Below are 22,205 nucleotides of genomic sequence, written 5' to 3'. Positions count from 1 at the left end.
CCGTCGCAAAAGTAGTATGCATCGAGAGTTTAGATAGTTTTCGGTATTTGTACCCTTTTTATCTAATAAGCCAATAATCTTTCAATCTTCCAAAAAATACATTCCCTTTTCCCATTTTGAATTTCAAAATTGTTGTACTAACTGATCAAAACACTTTTTTTTTTTTTGACTAATTCATTAATAAAATTGCTCAACACTTTTATGTAAAATATGTTCTCAAACAAAGGTATATGACATATAATTCAATATTGTTAGAATCGTTGAGTTTAAAAACGATAAATAAATTTTAGAAATTCTTTTTAGAATATTTATGTTTGATAAGATTCTCAAACCAGACTCAACCGTTATTAACTGTTGAAGTCATTTTCTCGATCAGACTGATATGGTTGGACCACTTAAAAATGATATTCGAAGTGCGGAACTGTTCGACTGGATCTTAATATTGATATAATCAGATGACCAAGCTTTTAGCAAAACAAACCGAAAAATGTGGTAATATAATCAGATGACTGAGCTCCGATTCCAACATTTTTAAATACATTAGAAGACAATTGGATGTTATAACAGTTAGCACTTTTAGATATCATCAAAATGAAAGATTACATTCTAACCAATATATAGTGTTTAAATAATTTTAAAATGAATTAAATTAATTCTTCATAATCAACTCTCAAAAATTAACCAAACAAACTGTATGACTTTGACCGTAACGATATTACATTCGGGCCAATTCGCTTTCATCGTCATAATTAATTTTGTGCTAATTAAGAAGAGCAGCAGTTACTCGCGGCCCATTAAGAGCAGGCTGAGATAATTAATACGACGACGTTTTTCTTCTCCATATTATTTTGTTCGTCCCTTCCATGAAATCCTATGACGAGGAAATATAACTAGGTCAGTTGAAAACCCCAGACTGAATACTCAGGCATTTGCTCTTTCCAACCCGAAATGGCTTTCTCCACTCGCCTCCTCTCCAGATCTACTCGCCAGGTTTCGTTTTAATCCCTTCTATTGTGAATTGATTGATCTCTTTATATAATGAGCAAAAGTTTCACTAAATTATTACGTGTTCGTTTGATTATTGCTGTGTTACAGATATATGTGGGTTTGAATTTTAAAATTTATGTTTTTTTCCAGGTGTATAGTGGACAAAGTATTTTAGTGCGATCGGAATATGCTATTCCAGCTCGTGGCATTGTGAAAGGAGCTGGCTCGAATCCCCCAGCGTTGAAGGGTGATGGTGAGTTTGATGTTATGGTTTTTTTCTCGTGGAATCGTTGATTTTTCTATTCGGTAATTGTGTTTAGAATTTTTTTGACCAATGACGGAATGCGTATCAAATTTTCAGAATTCGTAAGAAATAGGCTGAGAAAGTCTAATATGTTGCATCTTAAAGTTCTCTATTTAAAAAATAGTTCAGCAATTGTAACTTCATCGTACTTCTCTTTTTAGTGTGTCATAATTCTCCATGATCTATACGGTCTAATGTTGTGAAAAACGAGGGGACTGAATTGGGGCTTCCTGTGGTGATTATATAAGGCATGTTCCAGATTCTGGTGCATCATGTTGATTCCCTTTGTCTCTTTATTTTATTTTGCAGTGTCTAGGTTTCATTTCATAAAATATTATGCTGCTTCTGATTATGTTTTTTGCACAATGACTTTTAACCTTATCTCCTTCAATATGTTTTTGATAGGCTTACCTGTATTTGTCTGAATGACTGCCATCTGATGTAAACAGAAAAAGATCTTCAGTGTCATTATTCTCCCTCTTGTTGTTACTCTTTTTTATATTCTTTTTTTACATGTCAGTGTCGCTTATTCCGCAGAATTCTCTGTGCTCATTGACATCAATAGTTTTACGTGCACTGGGAGTCAAGTTTGGTTACAAAGACTGGAAATATGTACACTTTCAGTTATTTTACTTTTTGTATTGTTTGGTACATCATTCAATGTGTGATACCAACCATGTTTGATGTTCAATCATACAGATGATAAATACTTCGGAATTCACAGTCCATTCATATAATAAAAACTTAAATAACTTTAAGTACTTGCATCAATCACGTGGGTGGAAGGGTAAGAAACAGCAGAGATCATCATGGAGTGAATTTGGATGTTCTGAATGAAAATTTGGCATATAAATGAGTTAGTTATCAGTGGTTCTGATACAGAGCGTTGTCTGTTCAATCAAGAAAGTGTTGAGAAACTTTTCCTCTTGCTTTGGTTTTTAGTTTTATCTGAGGATATATTTGTTACTGGTTTCCAGGAGTCTTAACTTCAGATGTTAGTCTAGTAGCAGTGTAGGTGTACGTTGCCTTTTTTCTCTTGAAACTTTGCTTTGTTGGTTGATCCTGTTAGATTCTCAAGTTTCTTTTATTTATTTGCTGTCCGAGATGATTTTTTTCCAACAATTATGTATAAGTGAATGTGATTTTTAAGGTTTTCTGACTCGGTGACTGTTAAGCTTTTTGATGTTTTTAAAGTGAGCTGCTCACTGTTGCACTTTTTTATGAAGAAATGTTGAAGGGCATTTTTCTTGAGGTTAAGAAGAAATTCGACACAGCCATAGGGATTCTCCGAAAAGAGAAGATTACAATAGATCCTGATGATCCGGCTGCAGTGGCTGATTATGCTAAGGTTATGAAGGCTGTTCGGGAAAAGTAAGATGTTGCTGCCTTTATTATAGTGAATTTTGAATGTAATGCCCTGATTAAATTTCCTTCCCTCTTGTCTGACTCATACAAATAAACAGTACTCTTCCACATAAAAACTTAAGTGGAATAACTGATTTTTCATTCCATGTGGACTAAGTGCTGGGTCGTAGTTGACCGTCTATCATTCGGTATACTATTAGTGTAGACCCGGGGCAAGTATAGACCCAGGTTATATTCCACTGTTCCATTCAAATTAATTGTTCTTTAAAGTATTACAAGATTAGAACGTTATAGAAACAAATGTCTGCTAATAGTTTGACCCATTGTGAACATACTCTCTATACATGTCTTTTTGAAGATACAGAGATCACTCATTAAATGTTTTTATCATGTACTTCCTAGAAATAAACCATTGACCAATTTTGTGTCGTCTAGACTTTTCGTCTTCTGCTGCATAATGACTCTCTCATCCTTTTATCCACTTTCCTGTGTATACAACACTTTTAAATACTGTCCGGGTTCTCTTTGATTTTAAGGATGTTACCATGTATAAATTTATTCTCTAATGCGGCTTCTCTTGTGTTTGTAAAATACTCACCGTTCTACCATCTAGTATAATTTGTCGGGCATCCTGATGATTTATGATTTATCCCTAGTCTTCTTTTGTTATCTGGTATGGTTTATCCTGCAGGGCTGATCTTTTCTCTGAGTCACAGAGGATCAAATTCACCATTGAAACACGGACACAAGGCATCCCTGATGCTCGATCCTATTTGCTGGCATTGAAGGACATAAGAGTCAAGTATGTTCTTACATTAAATCTTTGATTCTGTTTTCTTCACGGAGATTACTTTTCTGTGTGATGTCTGTGGATTTTTTTTCTGTGGTCCATGTTTCCTAGAAATGCTCGTAGAAATGAGCAAAATACCCAATTTTTAGATTCCCTAGGCTAAAGTCATGAGATTATGCTAAGCTTGTCGTCGAAAAATTTAGATATTTTTTGTTGATATTTAAATTTTCTTAATGAAATTTCGGTGTGTGAGTTTAATATGAATTTTGTTATTCATTAAGACCCTTGGAACAAATTATATCCGCACTCTTTCGTGTAATCTTGATGACAATCCCAAAACATACAATTTTTAAACCAAAGTGCTTGAACATGGTTCGTCTCTGTGTTGAGGTGCAATAATTGTCCTGACTGGAGAGAGCGATCGAACCACAGGCGTTTGAGCTGTTATATGCTGTTTAAAAGATTTGAGTTGCACTATTACCACAAGCTATAATTTTTGGTAAAGTGACAATTTCTCGGTCCTACAATTAGGATCAGAGCCAAAGTCATGTGTTCGATTCTCATTGATTACAAGGAGTTCAATTATTATGAGGAAGATTGTTGAAGTGCAATGATTGTCTGGGTTGGGTAAGGGATCGAACCATAACGCTTTGGTTGGTATGCGATTTAAAATATCTGAGATGCACCATTACCACCAGCTATAATTTTTTTGTAAAACGGCCAGCGCTCGGTCCTATACTTTAGTCATTGACGGTTCCAAATCTGGATAGTCTATATCTAAACTGATTCGAACCAAAGTTTTGTTATATGAATTGTAGTGGTAAGGAAAAAAGGTGTTGCATATCCTAAGGTTGTGAAACTGATTAATTATTCTATCATTATATTTCAAAATACTAAGAATATTTCACTTTTTATTTATACAAATTGTGCTTAAATTTAATTTATAGAAATCAAGTGGTATAAAGAAGATGAATTAGGTTGAGGTATTTAGTCACCCAAAACTTGAGGACTTTTAGGTTCCACATGGCTCCAATTTCACTTTGCGTTCCTATTTCTAAGGACCAGAATCGAGCTGTAACATATCAGTTTGGGTTCCTGTTTTTGGAGATGGTTCTAGTTTTATTTTATGTTTAAAAAGGAATCATGACAAGGTCTATTTCATTTATAGTTCATCTCGTAATAACCTTTGGCAGGCGTGGTCTCAGTTGACGAACTGGGTGCAGAAGCTATGATGATGGATGCACTGGACTAAAGTTGAGAAAGAACTGAAGAAGCCGCTTCTGAGAAACGATAAGAAGGGAATGGCCCTTCTTACAGCAGAATTTGATAAGATCAACCAAAAGTAAGTGTAGGAATTGGAACTCAAAATTCTTGAAGAATGTAAATATGAAAGTTACAGAAAATCGGAGGGAGAGTGGTCTGGAACGATCTTTTTGGCGGAACGCAAGTATATTACAACTTTGTACTCTTACGTGCTTGATAAAGGTTGATATAATGATTTTGCTCATTCCTACTGATTATGAAGGCTCGGCATCCGTAAAGAAGAGTTGCCCAAATATGAGGAGCAGTTGGAACAGAAAATTGCTAAAGCTCAGCTGGAAGAACTGAAGAAGGATGCTGTTGAGGCCATGGAAACTCAAAAGAAGCGGTACCCCTCTTATTCACACGCGCATCTCTTTATGCAGATTTAGAGGGTTTTTTATTTGAAATTTCGTGTTAAATTTCTGGAAATTTATTTTTGTTTGCTCAAACATTTTTTTGACACCAAACTCTTACAGGGAAGAATTCCAGGATGAGGAAGTGCCCAATGCGAAGTCGTTGGACATCCGAAACTTCCTTTAGAAATGAAACATTTATCTATTTTGTTTTCTTTTGTTATGCATTCTCTCTCTGGAAATCTCCTCGTTGTGTGAGGAGAATGATTCTGCTGACGAAGTGAAAAGTAAGCTAAGAACCATTTCGAATAATATAATAATAGCATGTCGAAATTTACTCGACGTACACATTGAAACTTGGTCATCTGTTGAGCACCTTTCCTTTTATGTAGTTCTCTCTTGAAACAGGCATCAATTATATGCTATGTACTTGAGTGTAATATATACTATGATATTTGGTGTGCGTGTTCTGTTTCTTATTTGGCCACAGTTTCATCTCTGTAAACTTAAGGTTGTGCTATAATCAATAATGTGATTCATTTTAATGGCATGTTTTGTACTTCGAAATTTCATTATGGGTCGTTCCACCATTTTATAAAAAATGAAAAATATAACTAGGCCGAGAGGTTAAATATTATCATTAATTATTCTAGATAGATTCAAATAAATATGTGTGTAAAACCTTGTGTGGGAAATATAGACTTCTCGCCCACCCTACGTAAATAGATCACATTCTTGAAATGTCAAAACATATATAAGGCATATAAAAGTAGCAAATTGGTTACACCTTGACCTTCCATATACAATCATGTCCAATTCCCATGTATATTTATGTTTTGAGCCAGTAGAGCGTCCAATATTTAGCAATCTACCTTCAGATATTGATTATTGGTAATCGAATCGGAATTAGCCATCGTAGAACCCCGAAGAAAAATAGCAAACAAAATCCCTGGTCAACATTGAACGAGTAGTAGTAATTATGGAAATTCAATTTAATTAATAAACGAATTATTCAGGGTTTTAGTTCGATTTTTATGAAATCAATTTCATTCATTCAATTTTTTTTCTCATAATAATTAGTGGATACAATTAATGCAAAAAACAAATTTGAGATCTTTTTTTGTCAAATGCAACTCAATTTAATTATATCACCATCCCGATCTTCCAAGAATAATGTTAAAGGTACAACAAAAATATTGTACATAAATATTTACAACAATTATATCGATTGTTTTGTTATTATCTCATGATATTTATTATTGAATTTATCATGAGATTTTGTATTGAATTTTTGTGTAAAAATTTTTTTTATACAAATTTGATAGTATATGTAGTAGCATTACTCATCACCCAAAGACGCAACCAAACCTTTATCGTAAAATGGGAAGTTATCCAGGATATGATGTGCTCGTGAATAAAGGTATGAATTGAAAATCAATTATCATTCCATTTTTTTTTTTATATGTTAAATACCTCCTCAAAATGTTGGTAATAATATTTTTTATTGAAATAATAATAGTATTAAATCGTAAAAAAAATAAAAAATTAACTTATAGATATATCGCATAAACTCCATTTATGCTCGTATAAAGTGCCTTTAACTTGTAGATATATTATTTGCGCCTGTGGGGGGCTAATATAGTTGCAATATCTATCTAAATATGATAATTGTTATTATTTTGTAATTGATAATTTTTCATATTTTTGTTAAGAGTGATAAGAGTATCTAAAAATTTAAAATTATATGGATAAAAATATGATTGAAAATTTAAAAAGAAAAGCTATTTTAGGGGGAAAAAGTTGTCAATACAGTTAATAAAGTTATAGTTACAAATTTAAATAAGACTTCTTCAAAATAATTAGAAGTTAATTAGTATAATGACCTCAAATTTAATTATATTATAAGATAATACGATAAATTAATAAGAATATAAGATAAATTAATTGTTCAATAAAATATTTTAGATATATCGTATAAACGTCATGTTGATACAAAGGGGCTTTGTAAATTATTATTTTTTATAACGTGAAAATTTGATGTCGTTCTATTTCAACATGTAATGGGTAATTTTTGGATTAACACAATAAACTTAAATCATACTAATCAGATAAATTGTATTGAGCAAACTTTGTACAAGAAGCTCGCCAAAAAAAAAGTATTTGTCGAGAAAATCGAACTTCTAACAACTTGTCAAGCATTCACCAATTTAGACACCTATTTGAAACGGCTTTGTAAATTAATTGTTCACAAAACACAAAACTACGGCTTGAAATAAACTTATATAAATCAAGTAATTTATATCATATATGTGTTTAGGTTCTTCATTTACAATAACTAAAACAAAGTGGTTATGTTTAAATAAGAATAAGTCAGACTCGTTCATATGTTAATATCAAAACTTAGACATAGCCTAACTCTAAAACTAGTTTAATAGAGGATGATTATCTCAGATCATACATATAACTCTCAGATATTTTATTCAACCGATTGGAGCAACTACCATACTTTCTTCACGTCAGGAATAAACATTTGGAGTATGCAGTTTACAAGTAACTCAACTATTAACAGAACGAGAGGTCCATTATAAGTAGTCCAACATGTAACAGTAGAACCTAAGCTCTGATATCACATAAACATAATTTCTGGTTGATTATCTATATAACCACGCAATCCTTAACTAGAAAACATATTACTAATCGTGTATCAATCATAAAATTAGTACAACGATGTATATTGTGCCACGTCAAGTCAATGCCAAATTATTTTAATTCGTTCTTTTAACCACTCTACACAGAATTAATGGTTATTTATTCATATAATATATGTATATATTATATATATATAGAGAGTCAATCCTATATATTTTTTTTAAAAAAAAGTGAATGAAAATATAATGCTTATTATTTAATCCTAGTACATAATGTGATACAAAACAATTTTATAATTATATTTATGGAGTTAATTTTGTCTTCATCATGTGCAATTGATTATTTTATATATAATTTTGATATGTTGTCTATCAATCGTGTTTGTAGTTAAAGTGATATTCAACAAAATATGATGAAACATGTTAAAATTATATATATATATATATATATATATATATATATATATTAAATAAGTGTCATTTCAATTATTGATACATAGATGAACACGATATATACGAGTGTATATACAGTATCATGCTGTGGACCATTAAATCTTTTACAAACACTCACATATACATAAAATGCAACACGGATCATATTCTCAAGTGTAATCATAACAACTTAAACCAATCCACACACATGCAATTTATACGTAAGCATCGATGATAAAATCATATATATCCCATGTTTCTGGACAGTGGAATACTTAAAAAAAAAGGTTATTGGGATGAGCAATCAAAGGCCACTTGTCGATATCGCGTGGGATGAGCTTCACCATAAAAATCATAGTGGCAGACGCACAAAAACCAGAAGAAGAATATTAATTTATATATTTCAAAGGTTCTTTATTTATTAAGGTTTCTTCCTCATTTCGAACAGTATTATTGGGAATTCCTGTGCCGAGACACAACGAATGCACACCCCAAAGGTTGCAGAGATATTCAAGAAACCAACTTCAAAGGTAAAGTTTTTAACTTTTCATTATCTGTCTGCCTCATAAGCTTAGTGCATCAACCCCAGAATTTAAGTTTCCTACTCTCTCTCTTTTTTGGATAAATAAATTCTCTGGTATATACAATTTGCAAAACACACATTGGTTGGTGTGTATGTGTGTCTATATATATATATATATATATTTCATGAGAGTTTTCACAGTCATGTTTAGATCCACGAGTCATGAATTTATTTTTGTTACTTTTGAATATTAATTTCTGTGTTAGAGCAAATGGAAGCTTAATTACCCATCCGTAGATAGATCTGATAATGTTGAATACAATTGAGTTTTAAAATCCATTCATAAATCTTCATCAAGAAATTAAGAGATTAATTAGTAATTTTTTTATTAGGATATTAAATAATATTTTAGTACGTTGAAGTAAGCAGATGCATGGTATTAATTATTGTAAAACTCATGAATATCTAAAAAATGATTTCTTGGATTCATATTCTAGCTAGCCCTTTATTATTTTAAGACTACCATCATAAAATCAAGGGGAAATTGATCAAACACTGTTTTTTTTACCTTCCTTAAAATGCACTTTATATATAATTTGCACTAATTGCCGATCCAATAAAACATAATTATAAAATAAATTAACTTCAGTAAAAAAATAAAATATAATTATAAAAACTTCAGTAAATAATTTGATGTGATATAACCACTTCAACATGATATTATATAATATTTTATATGAAATTTAAAAAATAAAATCACGTTTATATTTTTTAAAACTTATATCCAAACATAACCTAAATTTCTATTCTATAGTTCAACTCAATCATAATCCCCACTTGTAAATCAATATAAACTTATAAAATTACTATACTTTTTAAAAAAAGAACAAAAAAATTTTAACTACACCCTTACATTAATGCAATTCCACGTCCATCCCACTTTTAGGAAATGGCTACTTTTGGCCAATTCGAGAAATGGATATTTCCTCAAAATCGAAAAAAAAATAATAATAATAATAACAAGAAGAAAATGAAATTATTTGTCACGTCACGTTCATTTCTCAATCAAAGTTAACCCTTTATCGAAGGAACATTTTAACTATTAATGGATTTAATAATAAACCATTTAAATTATATATTTTTCTCTTAAAATTTTCTAAATTTTTTCCATTAATATGATTTACAGGATCACCAATTATTTTTTTTTTAAAAAAAAAACTCTAAGAGAAGATCTAATTTTAATAGAGTGGTGCCACAAATATTCCATTGTAATAAGGTTGAATTGAATAAAGGCTGACAGCTTTATATGAAGAGGGATTTTTAATACTTAGGTTAAAAGTCAATGGTTCACATGTGATAACTATCCGAACAAGGATTTCTTGATACTGATTAGCAATTTTTTTATATATATAAATTCAGTATCTTTGAAAAGGTTCACGAGAAAAAGGCAATAAAAAGTTATGATTTATGGGAATCAATAAAATATTGTTCAATATATAAAAAAAAGGACCGATTTATTTTATACTTTTACAAGGATATAGAGTAAGTCTCTTGTGAGACGGGCTCGCAAATCTTTATCTATGAGACGAGTCAACCCTACCGATATTCACTATAAAAAGTAATAATCTTAGCATAAAAAATAATATTTTTTCATGGATGATCCAAATAAGAGATCTGTCTCACAAAATACGATCTGTGACATTATCTCACACATATAAGGATTATTCCATCCTATCCCTGCAGTCAGTGTCTGCAGGGGTACATCCAAGGGCCGGAATTTTTTCTGGCTCAATTTTTTTTTTTCTCATGAAGTGGAATCTCAACAATTGATATGGGATATGGTCACTGTACCCACACCCAAAATCGAACGAACCATGATATAATATATCTTTGCTGACATTGAATATTATATTAATCTGAATTTATTAGCTCTATTCAATTTTAGTTAGTCGGCATACCTTGTTCAATGCATCTAAAATAAAATTTTAAATTGTATCCCATTCCAATGGACAGTGGATGTTATAAATGAGGGCCAATTATTTTAAGGAGTCATTTTTTAAAAAGAAAAAATAGGAAAATTTTTAAGTTGGTAACATGGGAGATGGGGGCTTGTTTGGCTTTAGTTAATTTCTTGAATTTCAGTGCATTGGTTTGTTGGGGTCCGACACTTATAAGCTGTTTCCTTCTCAGACAAACACGCACTTCCTTCCACATACAAAGAACCAAGAAAAAATGTGTCCATTTTAGGAAATTTGGATTTTAAATAACACGAAAGCTTTTATTTTAATTATTATGAGTTGCGATTTCCCAAGATTTTAACTATGTTTCGGTTTTTTCAAAAAAAAAAAAAAGTTTTTGAAAATTTAAATATAATTTATGGAGAGAAAGCTTATAGTTAAAGCAATAATGTTCATACATAACATGGCTTGCAGGCTATTATATTAGCTCGTGGATTTACTCAATGTGCATCGAAGAGTAACGATTGCGGTTGCCGACATCATAAAAAAATTGTAAGTGCATCCAATAAATTATCACTACATGTGCACATTTATATGTAATACTGCTCTAATAGTCAATTAAATTATCTGATAATAAAATCATTTGCTAAAATCGGCATATATATTATATTAATTAAATAAGAAACGTTGGAGTGATAAATAATATAGAACAATTTCGATGAAATGGCTAAGCAGCAATTATAATTATCACTTCATTATTTTTCTTATAAATTTTGATATTATATTTCTAATTAATTTTCTAAAATATAAAATTATATTTAAAAAATGTTTGCTTACTATTTATGCAGAATTTGGATACAAAAATTGCAACTTAAATAAATATATAAGTCCAATTTTTTTAAGTATTTCTATTTTTTTTTAAAAAAAAAGAAGCGATTTTGGCGTCTAGATAATATTAAAAATTCTTTTTGTTTTAAATTTTAAAAAGAATTAGAAGTAAAAGCTAAAAAACCATAAATTTCAGTTTCTAAAAACATATTTAAGTACTTTTTTAAAATGACTTTTGTAACCAAACACTACATTTTTAAGAAAATAGTTTTTTTTTTTATATTTTTAAAAAGTGTTTAATTGTTTTTAAAAAAAGTTTTTGTAAGCATCCACAATAACAAAAATATTTCTTCCAAATATTCGCGGACTTTGTGGTCTTGCTCATCAATAAATTATCTTATTATTCAAATATCTCATATTTCACAATCAAATTTTGTGGTCTTGCTCATCAATAAATTATCTTATTATTCAAATATCTCATATTTCACAATCAAATATTCAACATGCCAAATATTAAGATCTTATTTTCATCTATATTTTAATTAATTTCATCTATAATTTAATATTATATTTTTATGCAAAAATAAAATTAGAAATTATTAGAAAAATTATTTAGTATATAGTAAACGTAATTTTATTTAAAAAATGGTACAACATATGAATACAAACGTTTGACGAATTAGAAATAAAATAACCAAGTGTTTCATAATAAATTAGTCGTTCACTTATCACGACAACATGTTTATCAAACGTGTTCAACGAAGTCGTGACAAAACTGATGATGCACCTGACTATCATGAGCATTTCTTCGAAGGTATTCACCAAATTCCTGGTTTGAACTTTGATTCACTATGAAACTATCTATTTCTTCACAATCTCAAATCAATATTGCATGACCCGTACTCAATAATCATATTGTGTAAAATAACGTACGTATAGATGATTTCTTTAAAATAATGCAGCCTATTGTCTTTTCTTAAATTTCATTTTTTTGGGATCCTGGAGAGAGGAAAAACTCTTCACGAAAGTAGCTCATTCGGATTTATACCACCCGTTAAGTAGTATCTTTTAGTATATTGTATACCGTCCATATGAAAATTAACCTCTATTTCTTTTCCTTTGAAGAAGTCGTACAAAAATACAATTTTTTAAGCACATTGATGTTATTACGAGACCAAACGACTCCAAAAAAAGGCCTGTCATATCCACCACAATTCGGCTGATGCGACCGCCTCAAGCACAGTTGTTGGGTAGCCATGATAGTGTCGTGTGTACTGGGCTCTCCATACGATCAGACAAGTTTTCCAAGCCAAATGCTTGCAATCAAGGCTTTCTAACATGATAGGGAACAATGTCTTTCCTCATGTATTTGAAGCAAACGAACGATGTCAGTTGCATTAGTTTTTATCAAGTATACATGTCCATATGTTTGCATCACATATTGGCAAAAATTGAACAAGCGTTCGAGTGCAGTTGTTTCACCCATCCGCAGGTACTCGTCCAATTGGTCGACATGTCCTCCATATGCCAAATGGCGGATATATGTTCTCCATAAGCCATTTGATGGATAGTCGGCATTCTAAAGCGGCGAAAAACCTTTACTTTTCATCTTCCATCCATTTAAAATATTCATCGAAGGTGATTTTTCAAATAAGTGACTGCGCCTTGAAAAAACCCTTTTTTTATCCATAATCGTCGGAACATTTCATCGGTATATACTGGCTCAACAGAGAAATAATCATTAACAAGTTGAGTGTGTCCAACTACACTTAATTGATACACTTCTTTGTGAATTCCTATAAGAAATTTGCACGAATTCAACCATTCTACGTTGATTGTGTAGTATCGTCATGAATAATCCTTCGCCATGATCCGATGTTGTATGGTTCGTTGTGTCTTGGGAATTGTTTTTTGTGTTAGTTTGACTAGGATCTTGAGAGATTTTAGAACAAATGAAGAGTTTAGTGTAAGAGAGATATGAGATAGATGTAGTATAGAGAATTGTGAATGTTTCATCTCTTACTTGTATACAATTTTTTTTTACGGCTAGTTTATAACGACTAGTTTTGAACAACTAATTTATAAAAAATAAAACCAACTACACAAAATTAAATTACCACAAAACAACATAAATAACATTAATAATAAAAAATGACAGACCACATTGATATTAAAACACATGACAAGAAAACAAAAATTACAAACCATGTTACATCTTCAATCTTTTTTTTAGCTGCTCACATGTCACCCGATGGTTTTGAAGTTGCTCATCTGTCATGCTTCATGTGTCCAATTTGAGGAGTTTATGTGCTTGGATTAGTTGATCCACTTTATTATTGTTATATATTCATCCAAATGTGCTACTGACCGTTGCATAGCTTGACTAATTTCATCAATTTGAGTCACTCTAATTTCTTTGCCTTTCCTCTTTGTGAGCTTCTGTCTCATTGGACGAGATTGAACTTAGTTATACTCCAAATCAACAGTTGTGTTAGCCTCAGATGAGTCAGTATGCACACCTGGTGACCTGGTGATTCGGAGGTCATTGCTTTCTTTACAGACCGTAGCCCTTAGGATTGAGGAGTGTACGTCAGATTATCTTTTACAATCCTCCACACATGTTCATATTGGAAAGTAGATTTAAAGGTATTCTTGTATTCTTCGTGAGACCACATCATCAAACCCTCGTCACTACGTCCGTTTGATTGATCAGTGTATCATTATTGTAGATTCTATCATATCTATTCACGATCATTTTCACCGAAGCCCAATGTGTTTTTGCTTTGTCTGAAGTTCTCTTTTTATCTCTCTTGTCTCGATTGATATTGTAGTACACTGCCACTCGTTTTAAAAAAGACTCACTCTTCTTGGCATTACCAACTGTTTGGTCTTCACTCATGATTGTGTATGCTATTGCAAAGAGCTTATCGTCTGCTACTGTCCACGTTGTTCGCTTGCCATGATATACATCTGAGTCTTGGCCCGTCTCGCTTGTCTGATTGAGAGTTATATTTTCAATTCTTATTTGGGACGATTGTGAATTTGGTACTTCATAAGGTGTTTCTATCCCTTTATTATTGTCACTTGTATCAACACTAGCATTTCTCAATTCATTTGTTTGAATCACCGGTTATTGAAGTTGATTAATTCTACTAGGAGATGTAGCTTGCATAAAATATTGACTAATCTCTCAATATTCTAGGAGACATGTATTCCATGAAGTTAGAGTGTGTTACTCTGAGAAATTTGGATAACTTTGGATATATAGTCTACATTTTTTATAAACACAATGTTTAGTGGGGAAAAAAAAGCATGCAAAACAATGATGGATATTTTGAGTGCATTATGAATATTCTTTTATGTTAGATTATTTGTAGCTGTAGAGCTAGATGAAGCACCTAACTAGTTTGACTTTAAAAAGTACAACGACCCACCGTGGTTTTCGTCACGCGCCGTCGCGCTAACACTCACGCTTCCATTTACTGCAAATTATTGTTCCAATACTTGCCGTGATTGCTCAAACTTTGCCTATAGAAACATTGTTTTAACATGAAGAAGCTCAAAAAAAGAAACCACCACCAGCAACCAGAGGTAATGTTGCTTCCTTTTGGGTAATCTTTCAATTACTATTTTCTTTTAATTTTTGACTTGAGAAAGATTGCAGAGGAATTGGGCTGAAATATTGTGTTTGGGTTGCACGTGCCTGCAGCTTTCTTGGCGGCGCGTGGTTATGCGCAAGTGGCTCAACATCGCTGCCAGCAACTCCGATTACTCTGCTGATACTGAAACTGAATCTGAATCTGAATCTGATCAAGGTCCTTTTTTCCCATCATACGGCGTCGATTTACTCATGCCTTGGACATATTTTCGTCAACTTATCTGTTTTTACAGAATCTTGTGATTGGCCAAAAGAATCGAGATTCAAGAATGACGTATCCGATGGAGTTCAGCTCGATGTTGATGGTATTGTTTTTTATACTTCTTTTCGAAGGTCTCGAAGAGCTTAACTCTTGTGCTACTCGACTAATTTGATCAAAGAGTTTTTGGATAAGAACTAAATATGAGGCGCCTTGCTAAGATATGCCCGAATTGCTCACTTTACCTAATTACCTTTTGGATTTTAATAATCTTTATTTCTACCAAGAGTTAAAGATTCTTGTTATACATTTTTCGAATTTACCATGGAAATCTCTGAAGTTTCACAATTTATTGATCTTAGCAATTAATTTTACTGTTTTGGGGTATTGATGTGCAAGTATCAAGAATCTGACTTTTATAGCCAGCCAGCCAGCAAATGTCTTATTTGATGATGCATTGAATAGGCAGAGCAATTTGAGTTACCACATAGTAATGAAGAACAAAGGCTTGGTGTATCAATGTGGTTAAATGAACTGCTTTTTCTTCATCTTAAAAAATAATCTTGAACTTATTAAATTTGCTCCATTTTCACGTAGAGCTTAAGAATCTGGACTTGCATAGGCTTCGCCCTTAAGAAATAGTTCTTGACCGATATTTAGTTTCCCAAGTTAAGTGATGATGATGTACACTTTTGATGTGGTATTAGAAATATGATTTGTGAATTTATGGTTATTTTACAAGCATGGCATGTGCATTATTTTCATTTGGATGTTCACGTGTGTACTGCATTTCAGAGTACCCGTTTATCTGTGTAAATTCAGGCTTCTTATCTTTTATATAATGTAGTTAAGTGTTTCTTTATATCCAACTTTCAAAGTTGAACTCTAGTTGTGATTTATGTTGCTTGTACAATCATTCAATTTCAGAGGCACTTCCCATCTTAAGAAGACGAAAATCAGAGACATTTAGATCTCAGTATATTAACACAAAGGAAATCAGGTATTCTTTCCGTGCATCTGTTATATCATATCTCATCCTAGTATTATATTCATACGAAAGCTTCTCAAATTTAGTAAGGCTGCGAGAGTTGAGAAAGATTTTAATTTCCACGATCTTGTCTTCAATTGAGTAGGTTATGCGCTGGCACATGGAATGTTGGGGGAAATGTTCCTTCTGATAATCTGGATCTTGATGGCTGGTTAGATATTGATGATCCTGCTGATATTTATGTAATTGGGTGAGTTCATTATTTTTTTAATAAATTCCCTTGATTTGATATCTACAGTACTTGCAGTCAATCCTGCGCTTCCATTTTCATTTTTTGTTTTGTTTTTACTGTAAAATATTGCTGTTGGTTCTAATGCTAGATGTCTTTTCCGTGCCGCCACACTTTATGAACCTTCAGTTTTCAGGAGATCATACCATTAAATGCTGGTAATATATTTGGTGCTGAAGATAGTCGTCCAGTTTCAACATGGGAAAACATTATTCGGGAAACTCTGAACAGAGTTCCACCAGCGACCAAGTTTAAATGCTACAGTGATCCTCCTTCTCCTTCAAAATTTAGGCCACATGATGATGCCCCAATTATTGAAGATGAAATAGCTCTCGAGTCTGACAGTGACATTGAGGAGGAAATTTATCCTGTGAATGAAGAAGCAAGCGGATTTGATGAAATCAAGGATGGAAAGGTCGGAGAGAAGTTGCTTGATGTCGAATCCTGTATCTCAAACGACAATGATAGCTTTGGAAATTCAGTTGAAAAGGAGTTGTGTCGAGAATCTTCTTCTTCAAAGAGGTTGGACAGATTGAACTGCTTAAAAACAGAGAATTCCGAGGAAAAAGTGGAAGCCCCGAGTACCCAGTATACCAAGAAATTAACCAAAACACTTAGTGGGACAGAAAGGATAGGCTTAAGCTGGCCAGAGCGACCTCTACATCTTTTAGCTCCACATGTTTTCGAGAGATCAAGTTCCATGAAATCTCATGTATCTCTCAAAGCCCCCAAATCATTCAGAACATACAATTCTTTTAAATCAAACATGATGCCCGGAAATAGAATACGATCTGATATAGCTTCTCTTGTGGAACTTGACCTTGAACGTTTAATAAATCGAAAAAGAAGGCCCCCATATGTCAGGATATTAAGCAAGCAAATGGTTGGAGTTTTTATTACTATATGGGTCCGCCGGAGCATGAGAAGGCATATACAAAATGTGAGTGTGTCAACTGTTGGAGTTGGTGTTATGGGCTACATTGGTAATAAGGTTTGTTTGTTTTTCCAAAACTTGGTTGCATTTTGGTATACACTTTTTTGTTTAGTTGTCTTTACACTATTCTTTGAAAGAACAATAATTTGAAATTGTTCCTGTTCTTGCAACTGATTGTCATTGTTTGACTTGAAACCCACAAGACACGCATCCATTGTCTGTTTGTGTCTTGAGTAGTAATCATATTTGTCTTCATCAATATGTCATCTATATAGAACACAGAGTAAATAATCTGGCATCAGAGTCCCTTCCCTTTGCACTTTTTGGAAAATGAGGTAATAAATAATATTTGATTTTTTTAGGAATGAGAAATAGGTTTGGATAAATTAAAAATAATCATTGCGTAGGATTTCGTTTTTGGATGGAAAATCCACTTAAACATAGCATTTCCTTAAGGATTATAATTCTCGTGTGGAAGTTCTGGATTATTAACTACCAAATCATTTATTTATTTGAAGACCTCTTTATTTAAAGTCCATAAACTAACAAGAACGGAAATTCACACAAAATAAAATACCTAAATATATCAGTCTATAATATTGTTTACAGAGTTGGTCTTCATGAGATCCCTCGATGTATACTTTGAAGATCAGGGAAAATTAATGATACTGAAAACATGACACTATTCTTTATCTCTGCTACTTTATCCAACACTAAAGCTATTCTCAGTTATGTAAATATGATGAATGTTCTTGTTTCTTTCAGGGATCCATATCAGTTAGCATGTCTATATATCAGACAATCTTCTGTTTTGTCTGTAGTCATTTGACATCAGGCGAGAGAGAGGTTGATGTGGTTAAAAGAAATGCTGATGTTCTGGAGATACGTAGGCGTACAAGATTTAGTTCAATCTTTTCAGTTGGCCTTCATAAAAGCATCTACGACCATGAGTTAGTTCACCAGTTCCTATATCAGTTGCTTTTCTCCCCTTCTCACTTTTTTGTCTATAATTTATATATTACTAGGAACATCTGCTCATTTTTCTTTCGGATGACATATGATGTGTATAAACAATGAATCGGATATAATAGTGTTGACTTGAGAGATAACACAGCACAACAGAACAGAGGATTTACATGTTCGATGGTTCAATAATGAATGACTATAAACTCCATATGGTTCAAACTCCGATAATTTCTCTTACAATCGTCACCCCTCTCTATATGTGAAAATAATTCAGGATAAATTTTGCAGAAAATGTTCTTTTACCTAAATCAGAAAATTTTCTTTTAACTAAATCACAATATTTTACTTCTCGAGTTCCTGGGTTTTCCTTTTAATGAGTGAGTTCCCATCTAGTTCATGATCTACTTGAAATCAATGAATTTGTTTCTTACTTGTATCTTTTGGTCTTGATTAATGAAAGGGTGCACTAAGCATGCATTTTATTTAATTCTCACAATCAAAATGGTTTGATGTTGTCCAGGGAGAAATCCTTGGCTGGCTCATCAAAAACTCATTTGGGCTATTTGGAGGTGTTAAACTTTGGTCAGGTCGTTTAACCTCGCATTGTTATCAAAATCCACCACGAGTACTCTTGGGTCGCACCATCTGCTATTAATATATATGTTATTTAGTGAGAAAACTTTTTCATTTGCTGATTCTTTCTATAAGGTTATTCAGAGATATTCATATTTTGGGTTCTAATCGTTTCATTTAATATAACTGTAAAATGATAGCTGTGCAAAAACTTATCTTCCTATTATGACAGTGAATTTACTTGTATGAATGATTGCTTAATATTTTCCTTTTCCATATGTTGTTCCTCTCAAAGTATTTATATCTGAAACAGAAACAAGTTGGAGTATTTTCGTATTTAAATATGAATGGCGGCAAATTTCATCTGGTTTCAGGAGAGTAATCTGGCTTGGTGACCTAAACTACCGTATCAATTTGTCTTATGATCAAACAAGAAAGCTAATATCCCAAAAGAACTGGTCCAAGTTAATTGAGTCGGACCAGGTGAATGTAGACGTGTTCTTGTTTCTTTGTCACCTATTCAATTTGTTTTTTCATCTACAAGTGCTATTGTGATGAATTTTTTATGCATTGCTTGAAATATTTTCCTTTCTTGTCAATTTGAAAGACATTGCATCTCCTAGTCAGCGTGATACCATGTACCTACTTGCATATGCATAAAGGTAATAAAGAATCGCATGGCATGCTCCTGTAGTTAAGCTACAAAGACAAAAGGGAAAAAATTGCACTTTAGAAAAATTTTGAATCATACAACAGCCGCCAATTAGCGATTTATGCAGCTACATGTCTTATCAGCATCTAGATCAAATTCCTGTTCCATTGTGCATAAATAAGCCCTAGTAGCTAACAATGAATGACTAAGTAGAACAAGAGTACAAGACCTTCTTGACTGAAGCCTCTGAAATTTTTTTATATTCACAAAGAATTCAACTGCAAGCATAAGCACTAATTCATTTAACTCACGCCAAATTTAGCAACAAGAATTCTGAATAAGAATGAATATGATAGTGTTGAGAATGTCAGCCAAACTGTTTTATTTAGTGGCATACTTTGATCAAAATCGACAACTATGGCATGTTTCAGGTCCATTTTTTGGCTATCTTCTGACATTGATTTGTTGCATCGACTTAGTTGGATCTTTCTCCTGATATACCAACAATCTCCTCCATTTGCAGCTTTGCAAAGAATTAAGGAAAGGTCGTGCATTTGATGGATGGTCCGAAGGTACTTTGAACTTTGCTCCAACTTACAAATATGAATTGAATTCTGAATCTTACTGTGGAGAGGATCCTAGGACTGGGAGGCGAACTCCAGCATGGTATGTGTTTTACCTTTTCCGTTCTAAACAAAACATCCGAGAAACTATTTATGGGTCTGTTGGGCATTAATCTTTAGAATTAGCTTGAACCTCCAGCTTCGAAAAATTCCCTCTTTCTCTGACTTTTCATCCTTAACCACGTGAATTTTTTTTCTTATCTTTTATCAAGAACTTTCTTGCAATGGAAATATAGTCCGTCTCTGGGTTTTTCCTTTCTCTGTCTCTTTTTTCCTTCGCTGTCTCTGTATACATGTTTTAGAAATTATTTCTCGTAACCAGAATCTCGCAAAGCTTAAACTTTCTTGCTTTAAAAAAATTGTTTTAAAAAATATGCTCCTTAAATTGTCTTGTATTTCCATTTTGTTCAGGTGTGATCGCATCCTAACTTTTGGAACAGGAATGAGGCAACTAAGCTACAGGAGATCCGAACTAAAACTGTCTGACCACCGTCCTGTGTCTGCCACTTTCTTGGTTGAGGTCGAAGTATTCTCCCCAAGGAAATTGCAGCGAGCACTCACTTTTACTGATGCGGAAATCGAAGAACAGGATATCGTCACGGACATTGGACCCGGTAGTGCAATGAGATGGCTACAATCAGGAGAGGTAGGTAGCTGCAATCTGAGGAAAACTAGGACAGAAGTCTTGATTTTCGTCTATGTACACAAGTTGGTAGTTCAAGTCATTGTTGAAAAACTTAACTGATAAAGTACAATGTGGAAGTTTTCATAAAATTTTAACATGTTAATGCTGTAGTTTGGGTTTGGTTATGATTAAACTACAGTTACTCTTGAAACTTTTACTCGATACAGCAGCAAGAGAGCTCTTATTATAAAACTAGAGAGACTTAACTTAATATTTTATCAGTCTCTTATTATTTGATTCTGTTGTTGCAATGATCAATTTATGCCAAGTTTTTAGAGAACTTATCGGATTGATGATGAATAATTAATGTTATTGCTGAATCAGGATGCATCATATCTGGGGCGTTGATAATGTCTGACCGGTGAAACCTGTGGACAGAGTGTCCAATGGACTATCATCGAGTGATGGAGCCCTGTGTGCTACAATCGCGCACTTTTTATTCTTTATGCATCCGCAGCTGAAGTTTTATCTCAAGTGGTTAGTCTCTCAGAAAATTGCTTTCCGCTGCGTATGTATATTTCCATCTCTTGTCATCAGTAATTGAAATGTAAGCTGAAGAATAAGTATATGGAAGGCTTGTGACTGATGTCGATTTTCACTCTATATATGTTGTGGTATTATCGGAAAATTGTTAGCACTCTTTTATTTGCAGGTTGTTAATGTGTAAAGCAGTAAACTCGACTTCGATAGGTACTAACTTGGATCGGAGTCTAACCAAAAAAGGTCTCAATGTCTTACACTTACCAACACCTCACCAATACACAAAGGAAGCATTAGCTCCAAACCTCCAATCACCATAATTTGATTCTTTGGGTCACTCAAAATACCGGGATATTCTTTTGTATGAGTAGGGATGTCAAAACGAGTTGACGAGATGGGCCAGCCTGCAACACCCAACTAAGCCCAACTTGTCCTGGGCTGCGGATTAGTCCGTCTAATTTTTTTATTAAAAAATAATTGAAAAAATACTAATTTTTAAATAAAAATTTCTAAAAACATTTGAAATGTTAAACATTCACATAATCTCATATATTTACAAACATAATTATGTGGATTCTATAGATTTTGTTACAAGATTTTTATAGAATTTTGTAAAATTTTTATAGTATTCTATAAATTTTGTACCTAATTATAATATATTATTTTAT

At 32.6% G+C, this 22,205-nt stretch overlaps 2 protein-coding genes across 6 annotated transcripts; both read left to right on the top strand.

Annotated features, from left to right (window-relative positions):
* The first annotated feature begins 824 nt into the window (after nucleotides 1-824).
* LOC140842363 (probable ATP synthase 24 kDa subunit, mitochondrial) lies at nucleotides 825-5,564 on the top strand. The gene is given in 9 exon segments (XM_073210209.1): nucleotides 825-990; nucleotides 1,138-1,240; nucleotides 2,518-2,662; nucleotides 3,348-3,458; nucleotides 4,640-4,649; nucleotides 4,651-4,695; nucleotides 4,697-4,788; nucleotides 4,972-5,094; nucleotides 5,225-5,564. Coding segments are annotated over 9 exon segments (735 nt in total). The 5' UTR covers nucleotides 825-948; the 3' UTR covers nucleotides 5,289-5,564.
* Nucleotides 5,565-8,560: 2,996 nt separating this feature from the next.
* On the top strand, nucleotides 8,561-21,685 carry LOC140842343 (type IV inositol polyphosphate 5-phosphatase 3-like). 5 transcript variants are annotated; one of them, XM_073210158.1, is made up of 13 exons: nucleotides 8,561-8,711; nucleotides 11,137-11,214; nucleotides 15,025-15,081; nucleotides 15,155-15,305; nucleotides 15,382-15,453; nucleotides 16,275-16,347; nucleotides 16,481-16,585; nucleotides 16,754-17,615; nucleotides 18,324-18,532; nucleotides 19,472-19,580; nucleotides 20,273-20,415; nucleotides 20,784-21,018; nucleotides 21,382-21,685. In XM_073210158.1, the coding sequence occupies exons 1-13, from the start codon at nucleotides 8,664-8,666 to the stop codon at nucleotides 21,403-21,405; spliced, it is 2,166 nt and encodes a 721-aa protein (XP_073066259.1). In that variant the 5' UTR covers nucleotides 8,561-8,663; the 3' UTR covers nucleotides 21,406-21,685. The 5 variants fall into 5 exon arrangements, with proteins under 5 accessions (XP_073066259.1, XP_073066278.1, XP_073066295.1 ...); XM_073210177.1 differs by having other exon boundaries at nucleotides 8,562-8,711; nucleotides 15,200-15,305; XM_073210186.1 differs by having other exon boundaries at nucleotides 8,564-8,711; nucleotides 15,200-15,305; nucleotides 18,324-18,508.
* The last annotated feature ends 520 nt before the right edge of the window (nucleotides 21,686-22,205 follow it).

This window comes from Primulina eburnea, chromosome 1 (genome assembly GCF_022965805.1).
Source record: "Primulina eburnea isolate SZY01 chromosome 1, ASM2296580v1, whole genome shotgun sequence".
NCBI classification, from domain to species: Eukaryota; Viridiplantae; Streptophyta; class Magnoliopsida; order Lamiales; family Gesneriaceae; genus Primulina; species Primulina eburnea.
The sequence above is the reverse complement of the archived record's forward strand: the minus strand, read 5'-3'. Positions and strand labels throughout refer to the sequence as shown.

Excerpts from the sequence above, each read along its gene's own strand:
- LOC140842343 (XM_073210158.1), top strand. The coding sequence starts at position 8,664 with ATGCACACCCCAAAGGTTGCAGAGATATTCAAGAAACCAACTTCAAAG. Across the intron at positions 15,306-15,381 it reads TGAATCTGAATCTGATCAAG|AATCTTGTGATTGGCCAAAA; the intron begins GTCCTTTTTTCC and ends CTGTTTTTACAG. Across the intron at positions 19,581-20,272 it reads AGTTAATTGAGTCGGACCAG|CTTTGCAAAGAATTAAGGAA; the intron begins GTGAATGTAGAC and ends CTCCATTTGCAG.